Source organism: Hibiscus syriacus, unplaced genomic scaffold, assembly GCF_006381635.1.
Source record: "Hibiscus syriacus cultivar Baekdansim isolate YM2019G1 unplaced genomic scaffold, ASM638163v2 tig00110324_pilon, whole genome shotgun sequence".
NCBI classification, from domain to species: Eukaryota; Viridiplantae; Streptophyta; class Magnoliopsida; order Malvales; family Malvaceae; genus Hibiscus; species Hibiscus syriacus.
In genome coordinates, this window is record NW_024062682.1 from 233,310 (window position 1) to 256,998 (window position 23,689).

General features: G+C 34.6%; 1 protein-coding gene and 4 pseudogenes across 1 annotated transcript; 3 read left to right on the top strand and 2 right to left on the bottom strand.

The window, feature by feature from the left end:
* The first annotated feature begins 852 nt into the window (after window positions 1–852).
* LOC120117925 (putative hydrolase C777.06c) lies at window positions 853–4,454 on the top strand. The gene is made up of 10 exons (XM_039138089.1): window positions 853–1,140; window positions 1,431–1,566; window positions 1,796–1,923; window positions 2,209–2,356; window positions 2,437–2,542; window positions 3,004–3,062; window positions 3,622–3,657; window positions 3,749–3,858; window positions 3,966–4,033; window positions 4,245–4,454. Exons 1-9 carry the CDS (start codon window positions 914–916, stop codon window positions 4,027–4,029), a joined length of 1,014 nt encoding a protein of 337 aa, XP_038994020.1. The 5' UTR covers window positions 853–913; the 3' UTR covers window positions 4,030–4,033; window positions 4,245–4,454.
* Window positions 4,455–5,924: 1,470 nt separating this feature from the next.
* Window positions 5,925–10,945, top strand: LOC120117926 (annotated as a pseudogene).
* Window positions 10,946–11,087: 142 nt separating this feature from the next.
* On the bottom strand, window positions 11,088–12,417 carry LOC120117944 (annotated as a pseudogene).
* Window positions 12,418–17,144: 4,727 nt separating this feature from the next.
* LOC120117936 lies at window positions 17,145–18,126 on the top strand (annotated as a pseudogene).
* A 1,263-nt stretch (window positions 18,127–19,389) lies between these two features.
* On the bottom strand, window positions 19,390–21,794 carry LOC120117928 (annotated as a pseudogene).
* Between the last annotated feature and the right edge of the window lie 1,895 nt (window positions 21,795–23,689).

The window sequence follows — 23,689 nt, forward strand, 5'->3', positions numbered from 1 at the left end:
AATCACTAAACAAAACTTACTCGTATATCGAGAGGAGCGGGTAGAATCGAGCTGAACAAAACGGGAGTGATCAGAGTCTACTAGAGAGTGATCATAAGATACGAGAGCACATTCAGAAAAGAACACCAAAATGTGAGTCCAAAATATCATATTTAACTTAACATAATTAAGATTTTAAGCGGTAAATGATGTAAAACATGACTTTTAAATCAGAATTTGACAAAACATAATGTCAAAACGGACGCAAGACGTCGACAAGCATAAAAATAAAAGTCTTCAAAAAAAAAGTCAACGGGTCAAAAAATAATTTTAATATATTAGTTTTTTGAGTCATTCACTAGCTTTTTGAATTGGATATTAAGTAGTTCGTTTAACCTCGTTAAGAACTCGAGTAGCTCACAATATATGGTTACACCAAAAAATAATTTTAATATAAATATAGAAATAAAGATATCATTATGATAATATTAATTATAATTTAAAATAAAAATAATATAATAATTTTAAATTGAGTTAGTGTTTAAGTTAACTCGTGACATCAAACTTAATTAAAATTTTAGTTAAATATAATACTAATATAAATTACAGTTTAAAGATAATTTAATAATTTTAAAAGTTGAGGTTTGAATTAACTTGTAATTTAAAATTTATTAAATTTTAATTATTAATATAACTTAATAATAATTTTAATATTTCCAATTTTTTAATAAAGACATCATAGATGTCGTTAGATTTTAACAATTACCGCGTGGCAACAGTACAAGAACCACAGCGTCAACAACAATTCACGGGCTATAGCATCCCTATAAATACTCTATACCTTTCGTAATGTTACCTCCTCGTTCCCTTTACGCCAAAAATTTCTTATTTTTTCTTCTTTTCTTTTCCCTTTCTGAAACTTAAACAAAATTATATGGAAAATCAAAAACCGCTACGGAATGGGAACAATGTTGACGGTGGCTTATTAACCTCCGTCGATGACCTCCGCCGTGAAGGGGATGGATCGGCCTTAATCTTCCTCGGAACCGGCTGCTCCAGCGCCGTCCCTAACGCAATGTGCCTCCTACAGCCATCCGATCCTCCTTGTCACGTTTGCTCTCAATCCCTCTCTATCCCTCCTGAGCGCAACCCTAATTACAGGTTTACTTCCATTCCCCCCTTCCTTTTGCTTAAATTTATGTATGTATGATTATTATTTGGCATACCGTGGTGGTGGATTTTGTTAACTTCTTCAAAAGAGAGCTTTCTCTTATATTTAATATCAATTAAAATTAAAAAGGTCCCCTTTTGTACCGAATTATTATATATATAATATTGCGGATCTGAACTTTTCCAAGCTTTTTTGTGCCTAAGATAAGTTTTTCGGTTTAGTTTCTTAAAAGATATTAGTTTTCCCCCCTTTTTGTTTTGATTTCGATGTTTCCCCCCAGGTGTAATACATCTTTGCTTATAGATTATTGTTCGACAAATGGTATTCATAATTATATTATAATTGATGTTGGGAAGACATTTAAGGAGCAAGTTCTTCGATGGTTTACATTCCACAAGATTCCTCGGATCGATTCGGTGAGTTAAATTTCATTTCTTTCCCACATTTATTGTTTTGGTTTATTTTTGTAGTAAATTATTTGAAAAATGGTTAGGATTTAAATTTGGTTTTATCCGTTTTATTGTTTTATATGATTTATAGCGAGTTAGTTGTATGTATGTAATTGCTTAATGTTTTTTTACTAATATAATATTTTCTGTTTATGATCGAAGTTCCAAGCTAGTACTCATTTCTGTATGCATGCAGATTGTTTTGACTCATGAACATGCTGATGCAGTTCTTGGTTTGGATGATGTACGTGTTGTACAACCTCATAGTCCTACAAACGATATTGATCCCACTGAGGTTTACCTAACTCAATATGCCATGGATAGGTAATACTATGCTCTCCTTTTGATTTCACGGGGTCATTGTTTGTAGCCTACAGATTGCTTGTTGTGCTTATATATCATCAATATATATGTCCTTTGACATGTTTTTTGTGATGCGAGAGGTTAATGAATTAACATGCTTTAAGTAGCTTATTCAAAAGTTTGGTTTTGGATGTTAGAATTGAAGCTTATTTCCCTAGCAAGCTATCAATAGAAGAAAGGATTTGTTTTGGGTTATGATATCTCTAGCAACCTTGAATAATGTTTACTTTGGTTCTCCCTAAACAGCATTGCCACAAAATTTCCTTACTTGGTTCAGAAGAAACTTAGAGACGGTCAAGAAGTACGGAGGGTGGCACAGCTTGACTGGAAGATAATTGAGGAGAGCTGTGACAAGCCATTTGTTGCTTCGGGACTAAAATTTGTTCCTTTGCCAGTTAGTATGCTTTCTTAATATAATATACTGTATCTACCTTAAAATTTATGTCCAAGTGCTTAATCAGACTTTTGATCCAGGTGATGCATGGAGAAGATTATATCTGTTTGGGTTTTCTTTTTGGTGAAAAATCTAAAGTGGCTTATATTTCTGATGTCTCACGTTTTCCTCCAAACACAGAGTATGGTAGGTGTTGCTTTTGCTCCTTTTATTGTTGGTGCACGTGCATTTACACTTTTATGCATATTTCATTCTTATTGATGTTAAATGTGGGAGGAGACTTCTATTTTCTACACGCTATCTTTAGTAGCTTGTCAATGTTAGACTTGTAGGAATGCATGCATTGGATTTTCCTCAATAACTTAACAATTGAATGATCCTTCAAGTATTGTTTTAGTATTTTCTTCCCCGAATGGCTCACAAACAGGATACTTCTTTATGGCTTTACTCAAATTGCAAAAGATAAAATGCTTACGGATCATTGCTTTATGCACTTATTCTGATCCGTTGATGCCTAGTGACTTGGTGAAAAGAAAGAACATGTTTTCTCCCTTCTAAGTTTTTGGCGTTCTAAGTATTTTCTTTATGCATTTACTTTGATCTGTTAATTTCATGAATTGTGTTTGATCGGAATATTATGTTTACAGTTATTTCCAAAACTGGTGGTGGACAATTGGATCTTCTGATATTGGATTGTTTATTCAAGGTATGTTACTTCCTTGGTTCTCCCTTTTCCGTGTTGTTGATTACTGCCTTCAATTGTTGTAGTTTGTGAATCGTCTAGGAACTTAAGGAAATTGAATGACAGAATTTGATCCACGCTGATTCTTCCATAACATATCTGCTTATATGCGAGTGCTGCTCTACCTTAGGTGATTGTTTAATATGTCGAATGGTCAAGTTGGGATTTGTTTTTGGGTTACAAATTGTGGCATATTGAATTGTAAGATTTGAAAAGCTGACATGGGAAAGGTTACTTTAATCTAATTTCTATATATGTAGTAACTCAATTTTCAGCAACTTAAAAAACTACTATTGTCTATTATAGAGGTTTTATGAACATCTATTTACCTTCCCTTGAAGATAATATGGTTTACGTATTTTTCTCTTTAATGATGATGGTTGAGATCTTTATTCCAGTTCACTCCAATGGATTTGAGGTGTAAATTACCGTGCTTTGTCTGTCAATCACTGATTTATGATTGTCATATTATTTATCGTGTACCTTCTCTGACTTAACATGCCTTATGTTTTCTACATACCAGAAAGGATCCCATAACGTCCACTTATGCTTACCTCAGGTTTATTCTAAATGTTCCAATAATTCATCTTCGTATTATTATTTTAATGGTCACAAACCAATCATAACTCACTCGCATGTTTTATTTTCAGACTCTCAAGGCTGTAAAGAGGATATGTCCGAAACGAGCTCTATTAATTGGAATGACTCACGATTTCGATCAAAATGAAGACAAAGAGTTGATTATGGAATTGTCTAAGAGGTAAATTGGATTTCCATCTTCCTTTTACAGAATTTCATGTTAATTGAAATTTACCTGAATTTCTCAGAAACAAAACAATATCCGACATTCTTTTTAACTGTATGTAGTGAAGGAATCGACATCCAAGTCCAACTCGCACACGATGGTCTGAAGGTCCCCATAGACCTATAGTGAGGTGAGCCATGTCCTTTGGAAGCTCATTCATGCTATATATCGTTTATATGTGTGTATATGTTATATGTACATGTACGTGTAGCTTTGAAAGCAATGGATGTAAATGTTCATACATGTACTTGTACATATATGTATGTGTCCTCGGTAGCTCTTTGCTTGTACTTGGATCGTGGACATAATACCAAGTACCCTTTTATCTCTTGTTTATGCAGGTTTACAGTAATGCTGTGATTTCGGGAGAGAAAAGTTCATGGTTTTCCATCCCATCCATCTTTTGATGGGAGAAGAAGAGCAAGTTATTATTAAGTTTAGAGTAAATTCATTTATAAGATTTCGGTAGCTAATTGGTTTCAAGAGTTTTATCATATACATAGTAAACGATGTCGTTCATCATTTTTTTTAGAAGTGTTCCTACTTGTTTTATTAGTAATTTCGTTTTATAGGGATTAAATTTTAATATTTAAAATAGTTCAGAGATTCTTAGCATATCTAAACCTTATATTACTATAATATTTATTTATTTATTCATTTCTAACAATCCACCGATAATCATATATATATATATATATATATATATATATATATATGATTAACACAGGAGAATGGTGTTAAGTAGCTTTACAACCTTATATTCCTTTCAATGTGCTTCTTAGGATTACGGCTAAAAAGGTCCTGCAGTGAACTTAACTTGTGATATGGTGGGATGTCGTCTGAGGGACGGTCTAAATTCTCGGTGAAGTCTGCTTACTGTTTGGCGGGGGCCTCCGGCGGTAGCAAGGAGCCTGTTTGGGGTTTAATACATAAATATTATGGGATGGCGAAAATCAAATATTTTTTATGGTTCATTGGAAAGGATCGTCTTATGACCAATACAGAAGGGGTGAGACGTCACTTTTCTTTTGATAACAAATGGTCGTCGTGCATGGTTACTGTTGAAGATACTCAAAGTGCAGGACTAACGTTGTTGGTTAGTGTGTGTTTGTTTCGGTTTCTTGTCCTTTGTTGTTACACTCTTATTGTCCAATGTACTTTTTTCCTTCTACTAGGTTTAAGAGAGTTTTTAACGAAGTACGTGACAATCCCTTTTCACCCAAAGAAATATTAAAGATAAAAGAATTATTTTTTGAGTTTTTCTTCTAATATTTAACAACATGATAAAAAAGACAAAATAATTTATGTTAACTTAATGACATCGTTATTATTATATGATATTTAGATCAATTAGATAAAAATTAAACTTTAAGAATAATAAAGAACATAGTAAACATTTAAGGACTAAAATAATTATACTTTTAAAGTTAAGGGACTGAAAAGATTCTTCTACCCTTTTAATATATTTGATTTAAATTATTCATACAATAAACATGGTAAATTTGCTTGGATAATGAGATAAAAAAAAGTAATTTTCCCACTTACTATATCTTCAAATTAAAAACACATTGGTCATATCTTTCCCTTAAAAATTAAAGAAACATTATATTTTTGACATCTTTTAAGTGACATTGTAGTAATTATCTTATTTAACATAGAATTCGTAGGGCACACTATGTGAAATTTATTTTTTCACAACATTATAAGGGCAATTTTACCCAATAAACATATTTATATTAAATATATTACACATCAAGTTTAAGCTAATATTTAACACTCAAGCAAATGATATTTGATATTTGATGATTTAATCAGGACATTTTTGAAATTAGGGACAAACATTGAATCTAGAGCATGGTTTAAGGACCTTTTGTGAAATTAACCCAGACTTGAAATAAGATGTTCAAATTAAAACAAAACAAAAACAAAATATTATTATTATTATAGTAATTGGCTGTGTTTTCTTCTTTATTTAGCTTCTGTAAGTAAATCGGTTGCTTGTCTTCTGTCTCTCCTTTAAGCGTGATCAATTCATTCACCTCTAAAATCTCAAACCCTAAATTTAAAAAACCCCAAAATTTCCATTGTAATTTCATATATTTTTAAAAGATTTCATCATTTTTTGGTGAATTTTGAAATTTTTTAATTAATTTCTATTTGGGAGCAATGGCGGTGTTATTGGAAGATATTGTAAAATCTGTGGAGATGTGGTTGAAGCTGATTAAGAAGCCGCAACCTTACGTTGACCCGAATTTGGACCCGGTTTTACTAGTCCCAGGTATTGCCGGGTCGAATTTGACTGCCGTGGATGATCAAAATGGGAAAGAAGAGCGGGTATGGGTTCGGATCCTCGGTGCCGATTATAAGTTCCGGACCAAGCTCTGGTCTCGTTTTGATCCTTCTACCGGTGAATTTTCTTTCTATTTTAATAGTGGAATTGTTGAAGCTTGAAAGTGTTTTTCCTTTTTGATTAAGTATTTTGGGTTTTTTTTTCTTACGTTCATAATCATTGGAATTAGCTATTGCGTGTTGGGATCAATTAGCTAAGATTTTGTTGAAAGAACTTTCCATTGAATTTAAAGTGTGATTTCTTTTTAATGAGAGAAACTTTTTATGTTTTGTTCTGAGATTTTTGGATTGATCATGTAATTGTTGTTTAATTGGTTTTGAAACAGGTAAAACTGTATCCTTAGATCCAAATACAACTATTAAAGTTCCTGATGGAAGATATGGACTTCAAGCTATTGATGTATTGGACCCTGACATGGTATACATGCACGCATGCATACATACATCCATAAATATATGTGTATTATCATGTAATGTATGATCCAAGAAGTTTTATTTGGATGTTAACCTCAAAAAAAATGAAATTTCTGCCCCTTAACTGAAGCTAGATTTCATTTTGGATGGAGTGACAATGAAATAATGATGGGTTTTGATGATCTTTTCGTTTTGATGCAAGATCATCGATCGTGAGTGTGTTGGTTATTTTCACGATATGATTGTTGAAATGATCAAGTGGGGTTTTCAAGAAGGGAAAACGCTTTTCGGGTTTGGTTATGATTTTCGCCAGAGTAACAGGTATAATCATTGATTAACTTGTTAATCGCTTCTCTTCCTAATGTAGTCTGGTGGCCTTTTTGTCTTTGTAATTGAATATTTTTTCCAGTGTGATGATAGTTTTTTCCCCCCTTTTAGGTTGCAAGAAAGAATGGACTGCCTGGCAGCGAAATTGGAGTCGGTGTACAATGCTTCAGGAGGGAAAAAGATAAATATTATTAGCCATTCTATGGGCGGCCTTTTGGTAAAATGTTTCATGGGCCTTCACAGCGATGTAAGGAATCCACTCCCATCTTCTTTTTCGTTATCCTTGTTCTACTTCTCCACTTTTCCCGTATCAATGTATGGTACTATGATTTAGTATTGTATGTCTTCATGATATACTGCCGCTTTTCTTCTGTAGATTTTTCAGAAATATGTGAATAACTGGATTGCAATTGCTGCACCATTCCGGGGTAAGTTGTGTTTGTAACTTGAGTAGAGAACAAGACAATTAATAGTTTCAATTCAAATCAACAATTTCCCCTAGGGAAATTGCGGAATTGTAAAGTATTACCTGACTTGAGCATTTTCAATTTAAACATCGTTCAATTCCGGATTTGGAAACATTATCCATCACAATGTCCACTAAAGAAACCAATAGTTCTGGCAAAAAGCAAGAGAGGATCTAGTAGTTAGACAGTTTGATCTAGTTTCGATTCAAGTCCTTATTGAGATGCAATTTAAATGTTTCCAACAGGTGCACCTGGATATATTGCTTCTACCTTTCTAAATGGAATGTCATTTGTTGACGGGTGGGAACAGAATTTTTTCATTTCAAAGTGGAGCATGCATCAATTGGTATGTGTAGTTACTTTCTAAATTACTCGTCATTTTCAGTATTTCTACTTAGATGCTCATGGAGCATTAACTCTCTATTGGCGTGTCCATCACTTACGAATGTAGAGCCTGTTAAAATGTCTCACCTCTCTCACCTAATCATGCACTCGTACTTTTGATTGGTGGGATTAAATGTTAATGAGTAATCTGAAATGATTATCCTACTCCATGTTGCCTTAGTTTGATGAAAGATTGTGATTACCTTATGCTGTAGACAGCCAGTAGATGCTACATGCGAGTTTATTGAATGCTTGTGTAGATTTTGTTATGCCTATGCTCTTCATTGTTATTTTGAGATCAGTTTGAATTGTTTATTTCTGTGCTGCATCATTCAGCTAATCGAGTGCCCATCGATATATGAGTTAATGGCTTGTCCACATTTCCATTGGCAACATACACCATTTCTTGAGATATGGAGGGAGAAAGAAGGTTGTGATGGAATTCCTCGTACTATTCTAGAATCCTATTGCCCTTGAGATTGCATTGATATTTTTAAGGAAGCTCTTTCTGATAACTCGGTAAGCTATGAACATTGATTGTGCAAGAAGTTATTTGTCTTAGGTGTGAGTCCATTACTAATAAATAAATAAATTGAAAAAGGAAAAGCTTCATTGAGAAGTATCTTAAGATAAAATAAGGAAATTATCTTCAATTATGGGTTCCAAGCAATCATTTGTGTTTTTAATTTCAGGTCGATTATGACGGGGAGAATATTCCACTACCTTTCAATTTGGAGATCTTGAAATGGTTTAAAGAGACACAAAATGTGTTGTCTCATGCTAAGGTTCCTTCTGGAGTTAAATTCTACAATATATATGGGATCAATCTTGAGACACCACACAGCGTTTGGTGATGCCTCTATTCAATTGTTTTGTTTAAATTGCTCGATGATTATTTTCGTTTCAGCTACAAACTTTAGATTATTTGTGTTATTTCTGTACTTTGGGTTCTGATTTTTAATTTTAATAATTTTGCACCTACGGAAGTGAGGAGACACCGGTTACAAATATACATGACTTACGGTTCTTTCAGGTGATTTTTGTTGGTGCTGTTATTCTAAAGAATTGTAAATCAGCCCAAATATACAAGACTTAATGATTTGATTACTGAATTTCTTTTGTATATCAGCCCAAGTATGTATATGTTGATGGTGATGGAACAGTTCCAACCGAATCAGCTAAGGCTAGCCTACTCCCGTTTTCTTACGTAGTTATTCCGGTATTTACCATATTAATTGAAATACAATTAACTGCGGAAAAAGTCTCATATTTAAAACGTTAGAATTCTTGCAATTTATGTATCAAGTAATCCATGTAATCTATGTGGTTATTCGAGTCACGAAGAATGTTCGAGCGGCCATAGTCTTTAGATTTCAGTTAACCTCGTCCTTTGATAAGCAAGTTTATTCAGAATATCAGTTTTGACTGATAAATGTGCATTGTAATTTTTTTGTATTGTGTGATTGAAACTGCAACGTCTCTAACTCGTATTTGTTCTTGTTACTTCTAGGCAGATGGACTACAAGCCGAAGCTAGAGTTGCAGTCCCTGGTGAGCACCAGGGAATTCTTTGCGAACTGCATGTATTCCGAATCCTCAAACAGAGGTTGAGGGCAGGTGACCCGGATCCTTTCTACAACCCAATAAATGATTACGTTATTCTGCCGACGGCATTCAAAATGGAAAGTCACCGTGAGAAAGGCTTACAAGTTACTTCACTCAAAGAGGAATGGGAAATCATTTCTAAAGATGAAGATGATCCCGACTGCGTGGCTAGTACAAAACCAGTCGTCAGCTCGATTTCTGTTTCACAAGGGGGAAATAAGCAATCCTCGAGGTCCGAAGCAACCATCTTCGTTCATCCACAAAACGAGGGTAAGCAACATGTTGAGCTAAATGCCGTAAGTGTATCCGTTGATTAATGGAAATCGGACTCCATGAAAGGAAAGTAAAGCTTTTCATCTGTCCTCTGTAACTATTAGGGAAGGCAAACGGGTACAGTTTCGTGGATTCCGCACCGCATCAACTCCAATTGGGGCGGGGATGGGTATAATTTTAGCGGGTAGTGGGCGGGTGTGGATTTAGAAAGTGGTACCCGTCGCGGGTGGTGGGCGGGTAATGGGTTTGAGACATTACCTGCCCCGCATCCGCCCGCCCCACATCTGCCCGCCCAACTAAATATCCATTAAATTTTGGACCATTATGAATTTAGGTGTAATTTTAGAGACTAATTTATAAATTCTAATATTGTATAAGATATAACATGTAATTTATCCAACTCTCCAACAATAGCAAATGATATTTGGGCATTCCTGTCTCCACTGTCCCATCAAAATCTGCATTCAGTATAGGTGGAAGAGTAATTGGTCCTTATAGTAGCCGACTACTTCCGGAGACGATTGAAGCATTAATGTATGCTCAAAATTGGCTTTGGGCCGATATTAAAGGTAATATTATTATTTAGTTTATATTAGTTGTCAAATTGTATCTTATTAAAGTTTAGTTACTAACTTATATTAGTTTTACTTTCTATTATATATGTAGGTAGTAGTGAATTTAAATTAGAGCGCTCTCAGTTGGAGGAAATAGAGAATGATGATTGTAATACTGGAGTATTATATGTCACAAATATTGCCTGAAATTTTAGAATGTTGTGCCAAAGAACAAAAACATTATGTGTTTGTCATTTATGTTTATAGACTTTAATTATGTCCTTTATTATGGTGTTTTATGTATTTTAAGATCTATATTAACACTTAACTTAGATAATCCTTGGATTATTTTATTATGTTTCTTAATGGACATGATTTTGTATGTTTGTTGTTTATGTATAACTTAAGTTTGCTGTCAAGCGGGTCTAGACGGGTACGTCGCTAGTGGGTATGAGGATGGATTTGAGAATGTACCCGCGTGGGCGGGTGTGGATTTGAAAATTTGTACCCATCATGGGTGGTGGGCGGGTGGTGGATTGAAAAATATTAGGTGGGTATAGGGATGGGAGAGGGTATCCGCACCCGACCCGCCCTCTTGCCATCCCTAGTAACTATGTATATTATTGCGTTTCATGACCTTGAACTCAAGCGTGGTTTCTTTCAATGGTGTAAACTGTTGAGTACATTTATAAGCAGTGTATTATTATCATCATCGTCCTCGTAATAAATTTATTGTCACTAGATCAAACATCAAAATTAAACGACCTGTAAAATTATGAAGGTTTGTATTCGATACTCTGTTAACGACCTGATTAACTTAGCTTTCTGGGCTGAATGGCAACTCCTTTAACAACAAGCCCTCTCTTCCATTCGCCGGCATCATATTCATGGATGTAGATTTCCATTTCTCCACCATTCTCGAACGAAGCTTCGAATTCTCCGATTGGGCCTTTGATCTATTTCCCTATCGGCTTGTTCATCAATGTCTCCTTGCGTTCGATTTTTTGTTCACTGGCACTTCCCATCCATATGCTTCTTCTCTCAACATGACAATGAAGACAACCTGGTACATTGTCCCTGGTGAGAGCTTTGATACATTGAATTTTCCAACCAATTCTACCCAGCAAACTCGTACAAGCTCAGCAACTTCAATGACAACATCAGTGCAATAAATTAACCAAGGTTAATGTTACTAGGGTTCGAGGTGAGTGTTCAATTCGGGTATGTTTAATTATGGGTTTAATTGCACGAGACGTCCCCAAACTGTGAATATATCAAGTACGGATTCTTCACGAAAAATGAAAAATCGAAATACGAATGGATCGATCGACCTGGCCACTTCCGCTTGATGTGTCCAGTGCCAGAAACGGCTGTCTTCACCCCAAGTGATGGAGAGATCTCTCGCAAACAACATGAAGCAGTTTTTGTTTTTCTTATCCGCCCAGTACTTCTGCAACGATAACGGATGCCATCAAAATATCGAATATCATTAGTTCGTTCGAATGGTTCATTTAAATTATTAAATTTTATATAAAAAACACTAGAATTCATTTTTCCGACATTGATTTTTGTGTGTGTGATAGACCGGAATCATTAACGGTATTAACTATTTCTACCGGCTAAGGACATTATGAAAGTCGAGAAACATAATTATGTTAATTTAAAATATAGCGATAAAATCTTGAACTCGACCATATAATTAAGAGGTACTCAAACCATAATTATAAAAGTAGAGGCGGGGGCAAACTTTGCTAATTTAAAGTACAGAGATTAAATCATAAACTCGATCATCGTTGAGGGACCATAACCATAATTTGGCTTAACATCTTTTAACATGAATGAAGTACTTGCCTTTCTCTTTTGGTTCAAGACCCTGGAATGAAGCTGGTGGAGCACATTATCCATGCCGGACATACGGACAGACGAGTCGGCATCTTTCAAGATGGCTTCGTAGTTATACGGAAGTTGTATTTTCTCGGTTTTCTTCGATGATTTCGGATCAATGACAGGCTTAGGGTCGGTTGTTTTCTCCGTTAACGGCCGAACCGGGATGTTATTTTCCCGGTTCTTTGGCTCGACGCTATTGAGTTCGAGTTTCGGTTCCAAGTCTTGTGACTGTGAAGCTCCCATCTTTATTTAGTGTTATCCTCCTTCCGGGGAGTAGTGTATTTAGAGTATGAAAGAAAGAATGTGTATTCCTACACAAGATAATTCGAACTCTGGTGTAAGTATATTAGTGCAAATAAAATATATAAAAGTTCCAAGTTTTATATGTATTTGAGGGAAATTTATTTTAATTTATTTTATTTATAATGTCATGATTCAAATTTATAACACTACGTTAAACAAGTTACGCGAGGAATCGAAAGTAAGAGGGTCTTTTATTCTTTATAAGGGCATCAATGTATTGAAAACTATATATATATGCGACTTTAAAGGAGATTACCAGCTAGGGATGGCAAACGGGCGGGTCGGGTGCGGATACCCCTTCCCCCATCCCCATCCCCATACCCACCTACTATTTTTCAATCCACCACCCCCCCACCATCCAGATGGGTACAAATTTTCAATCCACACCCGCCCACGCAGGTACATTTCAATCCATCCCCACACCCACTACCCACTAGCGACATACCCATCTAGACCTGCCTGACAACAAACTAATGAGATGTTGGAGTTGGTTCGCAGACAGTTCATGATGGGGTAGCAGTGCATGCTTCAATTTGTCAGAGGAGTGGCTCTACGAATGTTATGGAGACATATTGTAGGGAGCATGTAGTCGCAGAGCTGGATTGTTGTGTTGCTTTCGATGTTAATGCTCATAGTGTGCCTAATATGGGTTTTGAGGGGCTAAAGAACATGGAAACTGCTGCTTTTGATGTTAATGCTTATAGTACGACTAATTTGTGTTTGGATGGGCAGCATGGGCTAAAGAACATGGAAAGTGACGTGGTTATTGAATTATGGGTTTAATCAAAGAGTCGAATATTTCCCTAATTAAATACCAGATTAAAGACTAAATATCCTTAATATTTAGTTAAATTATATGTTATATATTATATAATATTAAAATTTATAAATTAGTCTCTAAAATTACACCTAAATTCATAATGGTCCAAAATTTAATAGATATTAGCTGGCGGGCGGATGTGGGGCGGGCGGATGCAGGGTGGGTAATGTCTCAAACCCATTACCCGCCCAACACCCACGATGGGTACCACTTTATAAATCCACACCCGCCCACTATCCGCTAAAATTATACCCATCCCCGCTCCTATTAGAGCGGATGCGGTGCGGAATCCACGAAACTGTACCCGTTTGCCATCCCTATTACCAGCATCTTATGGCTATTTCACGATAACGCAAGACAAAAAAAAATCGGATGCTTTTGCCGACGGTTTTGCTTTTTTATATTTTTTTCGTGTGAATTACAAATAGAAATGTAAACGAGTTAAGTCGAGATCGAATATTGTTGAACTTGCTTCGAAAAGTTTAAAGTTAAGTTTGATTAGATTCATAAATTCGTGAATTTAAAATTGTCAAATTTGATTTGAACTCGTAATCGAAAAATGAAGTTTGACTCAAAAACTCGCGAATTTAAAATTTTCAAGCTCTACTCGAAATTAAAAATTGAAGTTTGATTCGAGCTAAAAAAATTATAACTTTCAAACATTCTCATACTTGGCTCTATTGAAGCTAAAACTCGAGCTTCTAGTTGTTTGTGAGTTTTTCGAGTCATGTATTAAGTTGCTCGTTTTGACTCGTTAAGAGCTCGAGTCGAGTCGAGTCGAGTCCATTCAATTCGAATGTCTACTGAGCTTTGACCGAGTCAAATTCGAGTAGTAACTCATGATCTGTCTCGTCTCATTTTAAATTCTCATGTCTTTTATTTTCGATAACTCTCAATTCCTTTTAACATTGAACGCTCACATCTTTGACATTCATGATGCTCAAACTCGGATCCTCAAGAAATAAAAACAATTATTTTATCACGAATACCACTTAATTCGTGCCATGTCTTTATGTTAGGGTACTTAAGTGCTTTTAACATGTATATGCTATTGGAATACATGATTTAGTCTTGAATTATATATATTTATTTTCAATATATGAACTTTCATTAACTTATGTTGATATTTGTCATTTTTGTAGTAGCTTATGAAGGGAAAAAAAGAGTCACTAAAAACATGATACATTTCATTGAATGTTGATAAAATATTTGGGTAAAACAAGATGAAGATGAAATAAAAAATTTAAATATTAAAATAAAATATAATTTAAGAATCAAATTATAAATAAACTTTTAAAATTATTAAATTTGGTTCAATTTGTGAAATGTGGATACAGGTTGGGCTATTATTGGTCTATTGTTGGGTTAAGTGGGACAAACAAAATTTCTTTTTCGATTAATAGGGACTGACTTTAAATTAAATATAATATCAAAATTAACTTTTCAACATTATTTTACTTATTTTTTATTTAGAGTATTTTAAATTTTAACATTTCATTTTAAGATAATCACTCTATTATTTTGAATACTTTCCGTCGGCAATAGTAGAAAAGCTGTCGCTAACAAGTTTCTCGCTGCACTAAAGACTGCTTGGCAACTTGGGCGCAGATTTAAGAGTCGAAATGCCAAAATGATAAATTAAACAATCTATAGCTTATATTGTTGTCTTTGGTATGAATCTTCTACATATCTACCGTCCCTTCTTCCACCTTTTCACGAATGAAATGGTATTGAACTCGTATGTGCTTTGTCCTTGAATGAAATGCTGGATTGATGCAAGGCGCTTTGACTGTCACAAAACAGAGAGACATACTCTTGATTGTTCTCAAGCTCCTCCAATAACATCTTCAACTAAATTGCTTCTTTATTGGCTTGTGTAGCTGCTACATATTCTACCTCTATTGTGGATGTAGCCACAACTGATTGCAATTTTGAAACCCAACTTACAGCTCCACCAGCAATTTTGAACACATATCCTTAAGCTGTAAAATAGGAGAAGCAAGAAGAATTTAAAGTGCTACAACTGTGGAAAGAAGGGTCACTTGAAGAAGGATTGTTGGAGAAATAAAAACTCCAATCTACAAGGCAATACTGCAACTATGACACAAGATCCTCTTGAGACATATTCATAATGATGGAGATGACCTCAAGAAGAGAATGGTTCCATCATTATGAACCTGTCTCAGGAGGATCTGTGTATAGTTGCAATGATCATGCCTTAGAGATCGTTGGCGTGAGAACCATCAAATTGAAGATGTATGATGAAACAATAAAAATTGTTCGAGATGTGCGGTATGTGAAAGGCCTGAAGAAAAATTTATTATCCTACGGATTGTTGGATAATAATGCAAGCAAGATTGAAACACGGAAAGGAATTATGAAGGTGTTCCGTGGAGTTCTTGTGGTGCTGAAAGGCGAAAAGATAGCAGCAAACTTGTACATGCTGAAGGGAGAGACTTTGCTAGAAGCAGAAGCTTCTGTTGCCTCATGTAGTTCAGATTCTGCAATGCTATGGCATCAAAAACTTGGACACATGTCAGAACAAGGAATGAAAGTCATTATGGAGCAAAAGCTACTTCCAAGCTTAACAAATGTATCACTTCCTTTGTGTGAGCATTGCATAACAAGTAAGCAACACCGGTTGAAATTCAACAATTGGTATCCGAGCCATATTAGAGTGTGTAATATTTGCTTATTGTCTTTGTGGTTGCCATCAAAAGGTGGATCCTCCAACATAAGAAAGTAAGAAGGTATTACCCATTCTTTGAAGGTTCCAGAGAACTATTCACGATAGTGAAATAGTGGGAGCTATCCGTAATAGAAGCTATGGCAACGAAATTTAATATTGAAAAGTTCAATGGGAGAAATTTCTCATTGTGGAAATTGAAGATGAAGGTCATCCTGAGGAAAGACGGTTGTCTAGCAGCTATCAGTGAAAGGCCAGTAAATTTCACATATGACAACAAATAGATCGAAGTCGAGGAGAAGAAGACAGCTAAGGAGATCTGGGATCATCTCACCAAACTGTGCGAGGTCACATCGCTGCACAATAAAATTTTCATTAAGAGAAAATTGTACACTCTACGTATGTCAGAATCTACTTCAGTGACGGAACACTTAAATACACTGAACACTTTATATTCTCAGCTTACATCCCAAAGCATTCTAGCTTTCTTCCAATACTAGAGAATTTAGAGAGTTGTTTTTAGAGTTGTTTTCTCCTTTTTATCAATAGAGAATTATCATTGTTTTCTCCTTGGCAGATTGATAGAAGTTGTAATTCCTATTTTCTCATAGTGAAATTCTTCTACCGTTGCCCGTGGTTTTTTACCGTATATTATTTAGGGGTTTTCCACGTAAATTTTGTGTCTCTTTTATCTTCATTTTTATTTTCTCATATTCTCAGTTGCGATTTTGCTCTATCCGATAGCCGTCTTCCGCAACATATATGGATCATTTTCTACTCGTATCTGCAAAATTTAATACCTTATTCATAGAACTATAGTTCATTAATTTGGATGAAATCGAATAATTCAAACTCGAATAATTAATATAATTATCTTTAAAAGTAGTATTTAATTCTTCATAAAAATGATATATCTTCGACAAACTCGTTCTTTTAATTTCGAAAGAGATTTCAGACCTCGAAATAAATCCGAAATCACCTCCTAAGCATTGTTTATTGTCTCAACTTACATAAAGTGCCATCCGTGTGTCTCGACAACGTCGCAAAGTCGAAATGTCTTCGAATTGCGAGCCGGAGGGGTACCACTTGAGCTTAGTATCACTATTTAAACCATTGAAATAACTTCAATTGATCATTAAAACCAAAACCCACCTCTGGAAATCTTCAACCCAAATGGGCACTATTACGAACAAGTTTATCATTATGTGTTCGATACTGTTTCGGATTTCAGCCATCGGTTTTGCCCAAAATATTACTGCTTTTTTCATCTTCGAAGATTCACTGGTCGAAGTCGGAAACAACTATTTCATTGACACATTGGCGAAACCGAGATTTCCGAATGGCATCGACTTTCCGAGAGGTACTCCATCCGGACGATACACCAATTCCCGAATAATTACAGACATTATAGGCAATTTTCTTTGAATTCTTATATACCTATCCAACCGTAATATCGGGACAATGCGTCGCTATTGTTATTTTATACTTGATGTTCGTTGCACTAGTTATGCTACTCATTTCTCGGAGATAATATGTTTATCCAAATCGTGACCTTCAAGTTTGGACGGATAACTCGACTCATTCTTTGTTAATTTTGTTGATTTGTTTGAACAGGGGAAGCATTGGGGTTTCAAGATTACACTCCTCCTTTCTTGGCACCTAATAGTACCGGAGGTATGATTTTGAAGGGAGTTAACTATGCCTTCTCTGGAGCTGGAATTCTACAAGCGCACAGATCACTTTTTGTAAGATTAGTCGGAGTTATTTGTTGATGCTCAATACGATCAAATCTGATTTTACCATAAAGTTAATAACTTAAAAATCAATCCAACCCGAGTCTAAATTAACTTGAATTCAAAATGATATGAATTTGAAGTGATCAAAATTTGAAATGATCTTAACTGTAACGAGTAAGCTTGAAAGCTCGAGACATGGATCCAAGTAACATGAACTCAAATCGACCCGGATTTGTATATGTTGCAGGGTTAACGAATTTGGATGGATAAACAAGCGGATTACTTTGGCAAGACTAGGCAAGACATCATATCAAGAATTGGTGCATCAGCGGCTCAAGCATTGCTCATAAATTCACTCTATTTCCTTGCAATTGGGTCCAATGATATCTAATTTGGAGAATATGCAACTCTTGATAAGAAAGGTTTTACAGATGAAGTAGTTTCCAATTTCAAATCCAATATCACAGTAAAATCTTCTCTTAGATTACGATTTTTAATTCCGGTTAAGTTTCACCGTGCAGATCAAAAGGTTCCCTCAGTTCAACAACCAAGTAAACATCTTGATCTCTTCGTGTGAAAACCGGTGAGGGTTTCTCTTTATAAACCCTCACTAACTTTCACTCAACAAAAGAAAAATATCTGATTTCTAACGATCTTCGATCTATGTAAATTGCAGACTTTACAACATGGATGCCAGGAAGTTTGCAGTGCTCGGTGTCTCGAAAGCGGGTTGCATTCCGTTCGAGATAGGCACACATATATGTGCCCAGGATTGTGTTGATCATTAAATAACTTAGTCAAGTTATTAAGCTCAAAAGTAAAGAGCTTGCTAGAAGATCTTCCGAGCAGCCTTACAGGATCGGTATTCATTTATATCGATGGTTATGCAGTGACGGATGATATCACATGGTGAGACTCGTCAATGAGGGATTGGAAATGTTAAATAAGCATCAAATTTTGAATTTTTTTTTTGGCCTGCGTTCCTTTTTCAGGAATTGAGAACATAGATTATGCTTGTTGCGAAGTGATCGGGAGACATGGTGGTCTGATTCCATGCACAGAGATGTCTCGAGTTTGTTCTGACCGGACAAAGTATCTTTTTTGGGATCCATTCCATCCGACGGAATCAGCAATTTTAATCGCAACAAAGTATATGCTGGATGGCGGTCCTGAGTATGTTTCACCCGTCAATATCAATCAACTTACCAACTCCTGATGGCGTTTTATCGTTTGGTACTCCGTCGGTGTATAAAATAAGCCTATATATTTCATCATTCGAATAAATTTAAAAAAAAAATGAAAGAAATAATTGAGCATCTTTTAGTGTGCATTCGAACATCTTAGAAATGGCCATGAAAACAGACCAGGTCGGAATTACCAGTAAACCGGTGATTGTGATATTTCTTGTTGGCACCACTAGAACCGGGACAGAGCCTGGATGAAATTTTAGGAGAGTGGTAACTAAGAGGACCTAAAAAGCAATTTGACTCAAAAAAATTGAAGAACCAAAGCTTAATTTACATAGTTTCAAAACTAAGAGGACCTAACAACAAATTGTAACTAATTAGGTGAGGAGAGTGGTAACTAATTGGACTTTGAACTTATCTCTAGTATTTTGGTACTGTTTTCATATAACCACTTTTCATGCACCATGCATAATCACACATTGTACGATATTAGTAGTTACGAAACGGTTGTCGAATTCACATTCGGGCATATTATGATAATTATACATCAACATTGACATAAGTCATGACACAAAGAAAACTAATCTCCAGCACAACTAACAGATTGCTGTTATCGACATATATCGATCATATATATTAAGGAAAGAGCTTTCGATTGCAGAAAACCTTACATGAGCTACTTCAAAGATACATACTTTTGTTTATGAGCAACACGAAGCGCTTGCTGTCCGTTCTGCAGGTCTATCAGTGAGAACCATTCCAGCAGGGTTTTGTGCTGGCTGCACTCGAGGTAATCTTTTAGCTGTCGGGGGAGGGAGGGGAGAATTAGTCGATCGCTAACTCTTTGAACGGATAATGCTTTTTGAGGGGGAACATAAAACGAAACAACAAATTAAACTTACCTATTTCGTAGAAAATGTCATTGACATTGGATGCAGTCTTTGCAGAAGTTTCCATGAAGAAAAGGCCATTCTCTTGGGCATAAGTGCTTGCTTCCTGAATCATCGAGGAGAATAAGTAAAATGGATGCTTGCATGTACGTAGATGTTAAATTGAAATCGCACCATGAATACATTCGACCCTTTATCATCTCAAAGAGAAAAAGATTAGTTTGAAATGTCAAAAATCCGAAATTACACTAATCCTAGCAGTCGTTCTACCTAACAATGCTAGGAATTACTGATTACTAATAATGATATAATGTATTACGTTTAAAAATTAATATGTGGTACTTTAACTCGGGTTTAAGAGTATGATACAGACTACAGTATGAGTCCATTGCGGTTTATGTTCAGATTTTCTTTCCAAGTTTTCCTAGCAATTTAAGGGTCTTCGTAGAGTTGTATCTCCATAACCATAACCATAGCAGGATAGGTATCAGAAACAGGTAGTTCAAAAAATATGAGAGTTAGAGAAATAGAAACTAATAGCTTGCCTCCGATGCCACCTTCCTTTCATCGAGTAAATCAGCTTTGTTCCCAGCAAGTGCTGTTACCATATTAGGATTGCCTTCAAAGGAAAAGGAAAAAGGATTTCAACATCAAAATCAGAATTCAATTACTCGGGCTAATAAATAAAAAATTCGTATGGATAACTCGATACATAATCGAGAAGAATGTCAACCAAAGAGTAGAAAAAGAAAACGACTACCTTGTGATTGAAGTTCCTGGACCCATTTTTGGCTCTCTCGAATGACATCTGCAAAATAAGAACGCTATTACCATTCTTTCAGATACTAAATATCATTGTGTTGATGCATCAACCAGACAACCCTAATCGAACATTTTATCATAGACGCATCGTTGAAGTTAGATTCAAAGAAAGCTATCGAAGCTAACCAGGTATGATCTTAAATTACAATCTAAGGAAGTTTTTAATTCCTTCATCTCCCTAGAGCAGTAGGCATTTTTGCATTGACATAACCTAATCACAGAGAGAAGACACGGGTTAAACATTATGAACTTACTTGATTCGTTGTATCGTAAACAATGATCGCAGCTGCAGCTCCCCTGTAATACATTGGTGCCAAGCTATGGTACCTCTCTTGGCCGGCGGTGTCCCAAATCTCGAACTTTACAGTTGCATCATTCACCGCCACCGTCTGGGAGAAAAAAGCTGCTCCTATGGTCGACTCCTACATATTATAAATCAATGTCACACCATATATTCCCAACTCAAAAGTCGAATCAATAACGTTCTAACTCAGAGGATCCAACCGCACCAACCTGAAACTCGAGGAATTGCCCTTTAACAAAACGCAAAACAAGACTCGATTTTCCGGCTCCGACATCCCCAAGTAGAACCTGAAGAACAAAACACATATTAACAACTGATACATGCAACAAACACCAGTTCAAAGATCAAACATGGAATTTGATTGGCTCTAAAACCAACCACCAAAATCAAAAGAACATTTTGCAAAACTAAGCAAAAAAATGTATAATAATTCACATAAAAATCAAATATGAAGCACAATCCATCAAGACCCCGATCATAATTCAGCATTTAAAGCCGACCCAAAGCACAAAATTCAATATAACACATAAATAATTCACATAAAAAGCAAACATGAAGCACCATACATCAAGACCCAGATCATAATTCAGCATCTAAAGCCGACCCAAAGCGCAGAAAATTCAAGTAATTAAAAAAAACAAGGGTTTAAAGGATTGTGAGAGATAGAAAACGAACTAATTTAGCATTGCTGTTCTTGTTTCCAGTGGTGGCCATGGGATCTTCTTGTCAATCAGATTTATGTGTTTGCCAAATCAAACAGATCGAAAAAAATCAATAAAATAAATAAAAAATTATGCAGTCAAGGCAAAATGAAACTGAGAACTGTGGATTGGATTGTTGAAGAAGAAAAGAATGAGGGAGACTAATAAAAAAGGAATGTGAAAATGCCAAAGGGTCGTAACAAAAACCAAAGTCTCTTCACGATGACTTTAAAGCGAAGGACCCCAATTTTGATGTTTTATTTTCTTGGGTAAACTATATGTTCGGTACCTAAATTATTACTTTTATTCCGTTTTAATACTTAAAGTTTACTTTTTATTTCATTTTAGTACCTAATATTTATTTTTTATTTCATTTTAATACTTAAATTTTTAACGGCGGGTAAACAAAAAGTAAATTTTAGGTTTGTTTTTGAAAAAAAATTGAATGTTTAGATATTAAAACGGAACAAAAATGATAGTTTAAGTATTAAACATGTATTTTATTCTATTTTCTTCTATGAAATTCTTTTGCGTTTTCTTTTGGTTTAATAATCAAAATGATCCCTGAATTAAACTTATTTTATTTTCTACTTAAATATCTAAGTTATAACTCAATATCTAATCTCTAGTCGAACTACGAGAGACACCTATGGATGAACTGAAAGGTGGAGCGATATTCTTAAATTTTTTAAATTTTTATATAATTTAATTATTTTTATATTTTTATTATAATTTAATTCTAATTAATATAATTTTACCTCTAAAATATTATAATTTATTTATTAACATAAAATATTATGCTCACCTACTTAACAGGGGAGGAATTAGAAATTTATTATAGCATGAGTTCAAATATCTTTAACTTTTTTATAAATACAGTTTTTTTAATTGAGTGGACTTAATTAATTTTTTTATTTTAAAAAATATACACTTTTAATATTAATTAATATAAGAAAAATAATCACAAAGTTACGCCTCTACTCCTTAACCCATATAGAAGGAGACCTTATGTGTGTGTATGGTTGGGGGAATGTGAGATTTCATTCTCCCAATGCGAATCTCACATTCCCCGTTTGGTTGGCCGGGGGTAATATTACATTACCAATAGTAGATTTTTTGGGGTATATTATTGGGAATGTCATTATCTCCCTTTCTTTAGGTATTGTTGGATTACCGGTGTTTTGAACTAAAATGCCCTTAAAAAAATTTCTTTCAAAAATATCCTTATTCTATTATTGAATAATAAAAATTATACGAAGGTTAAATTACAAATTTATTCTTAAACTATTTTAGATTTACAAAAAAACTATAATTAAAATTTTATATGAAGTTTAGGGATTAAAACAAAATTTTACCTTTTCATTAAACCTTTTTATATTTTAAATTTTGTAAAAAAAATTATATAAAATTTATGAATTTAAATTTTTTAAAGAAAAATATATAAATATTTTCTAACTTGTTAAAAAAATAAATATATAATAAGGATAATTTAGTTAAATATACATTCCAATAATCTTTTATTCTTTTAACCAAACATTGTAATCTTACATTCCTTGCTAAACCAACCAAACACAAAATACAACATTCCCAGTAATCCTATTCTCTGGTAATCTTTTATTCCCACTGATAATCTTATATTTCGTGAACCAAACGCACCTCATGGGTAACCGGTCATCATTGGATCATCACAATTATCATTTTGTACGAAGTTCATTTATTATTAATTAAAAATGATGGATTAAATTTTCACGTGATCTTAATTTTACAAAAGAATAATATAAGATCTTGATATTCATCACTTAAACTGTAGCAAGTAGTCAATAATCTTGTTATCAATTTGAACTTGCAAATAATATTTTTTGAATTAATTATTGATATTTGATCTATTAATCGACTAATCTAGATCGTGTATTACAGAGGCGATGACGACCCTCCCAACCCAGTTTGCTCCATTCGCAAACATCAAGGTTCGAACCCCTGACCTTGCTTAATGAATCTAGTACCTCATCTCACTAGACCAACTGATGGTTGGTAACTTACAAATAATATTTTAAATAGAGTATCAAATTATGTTATAT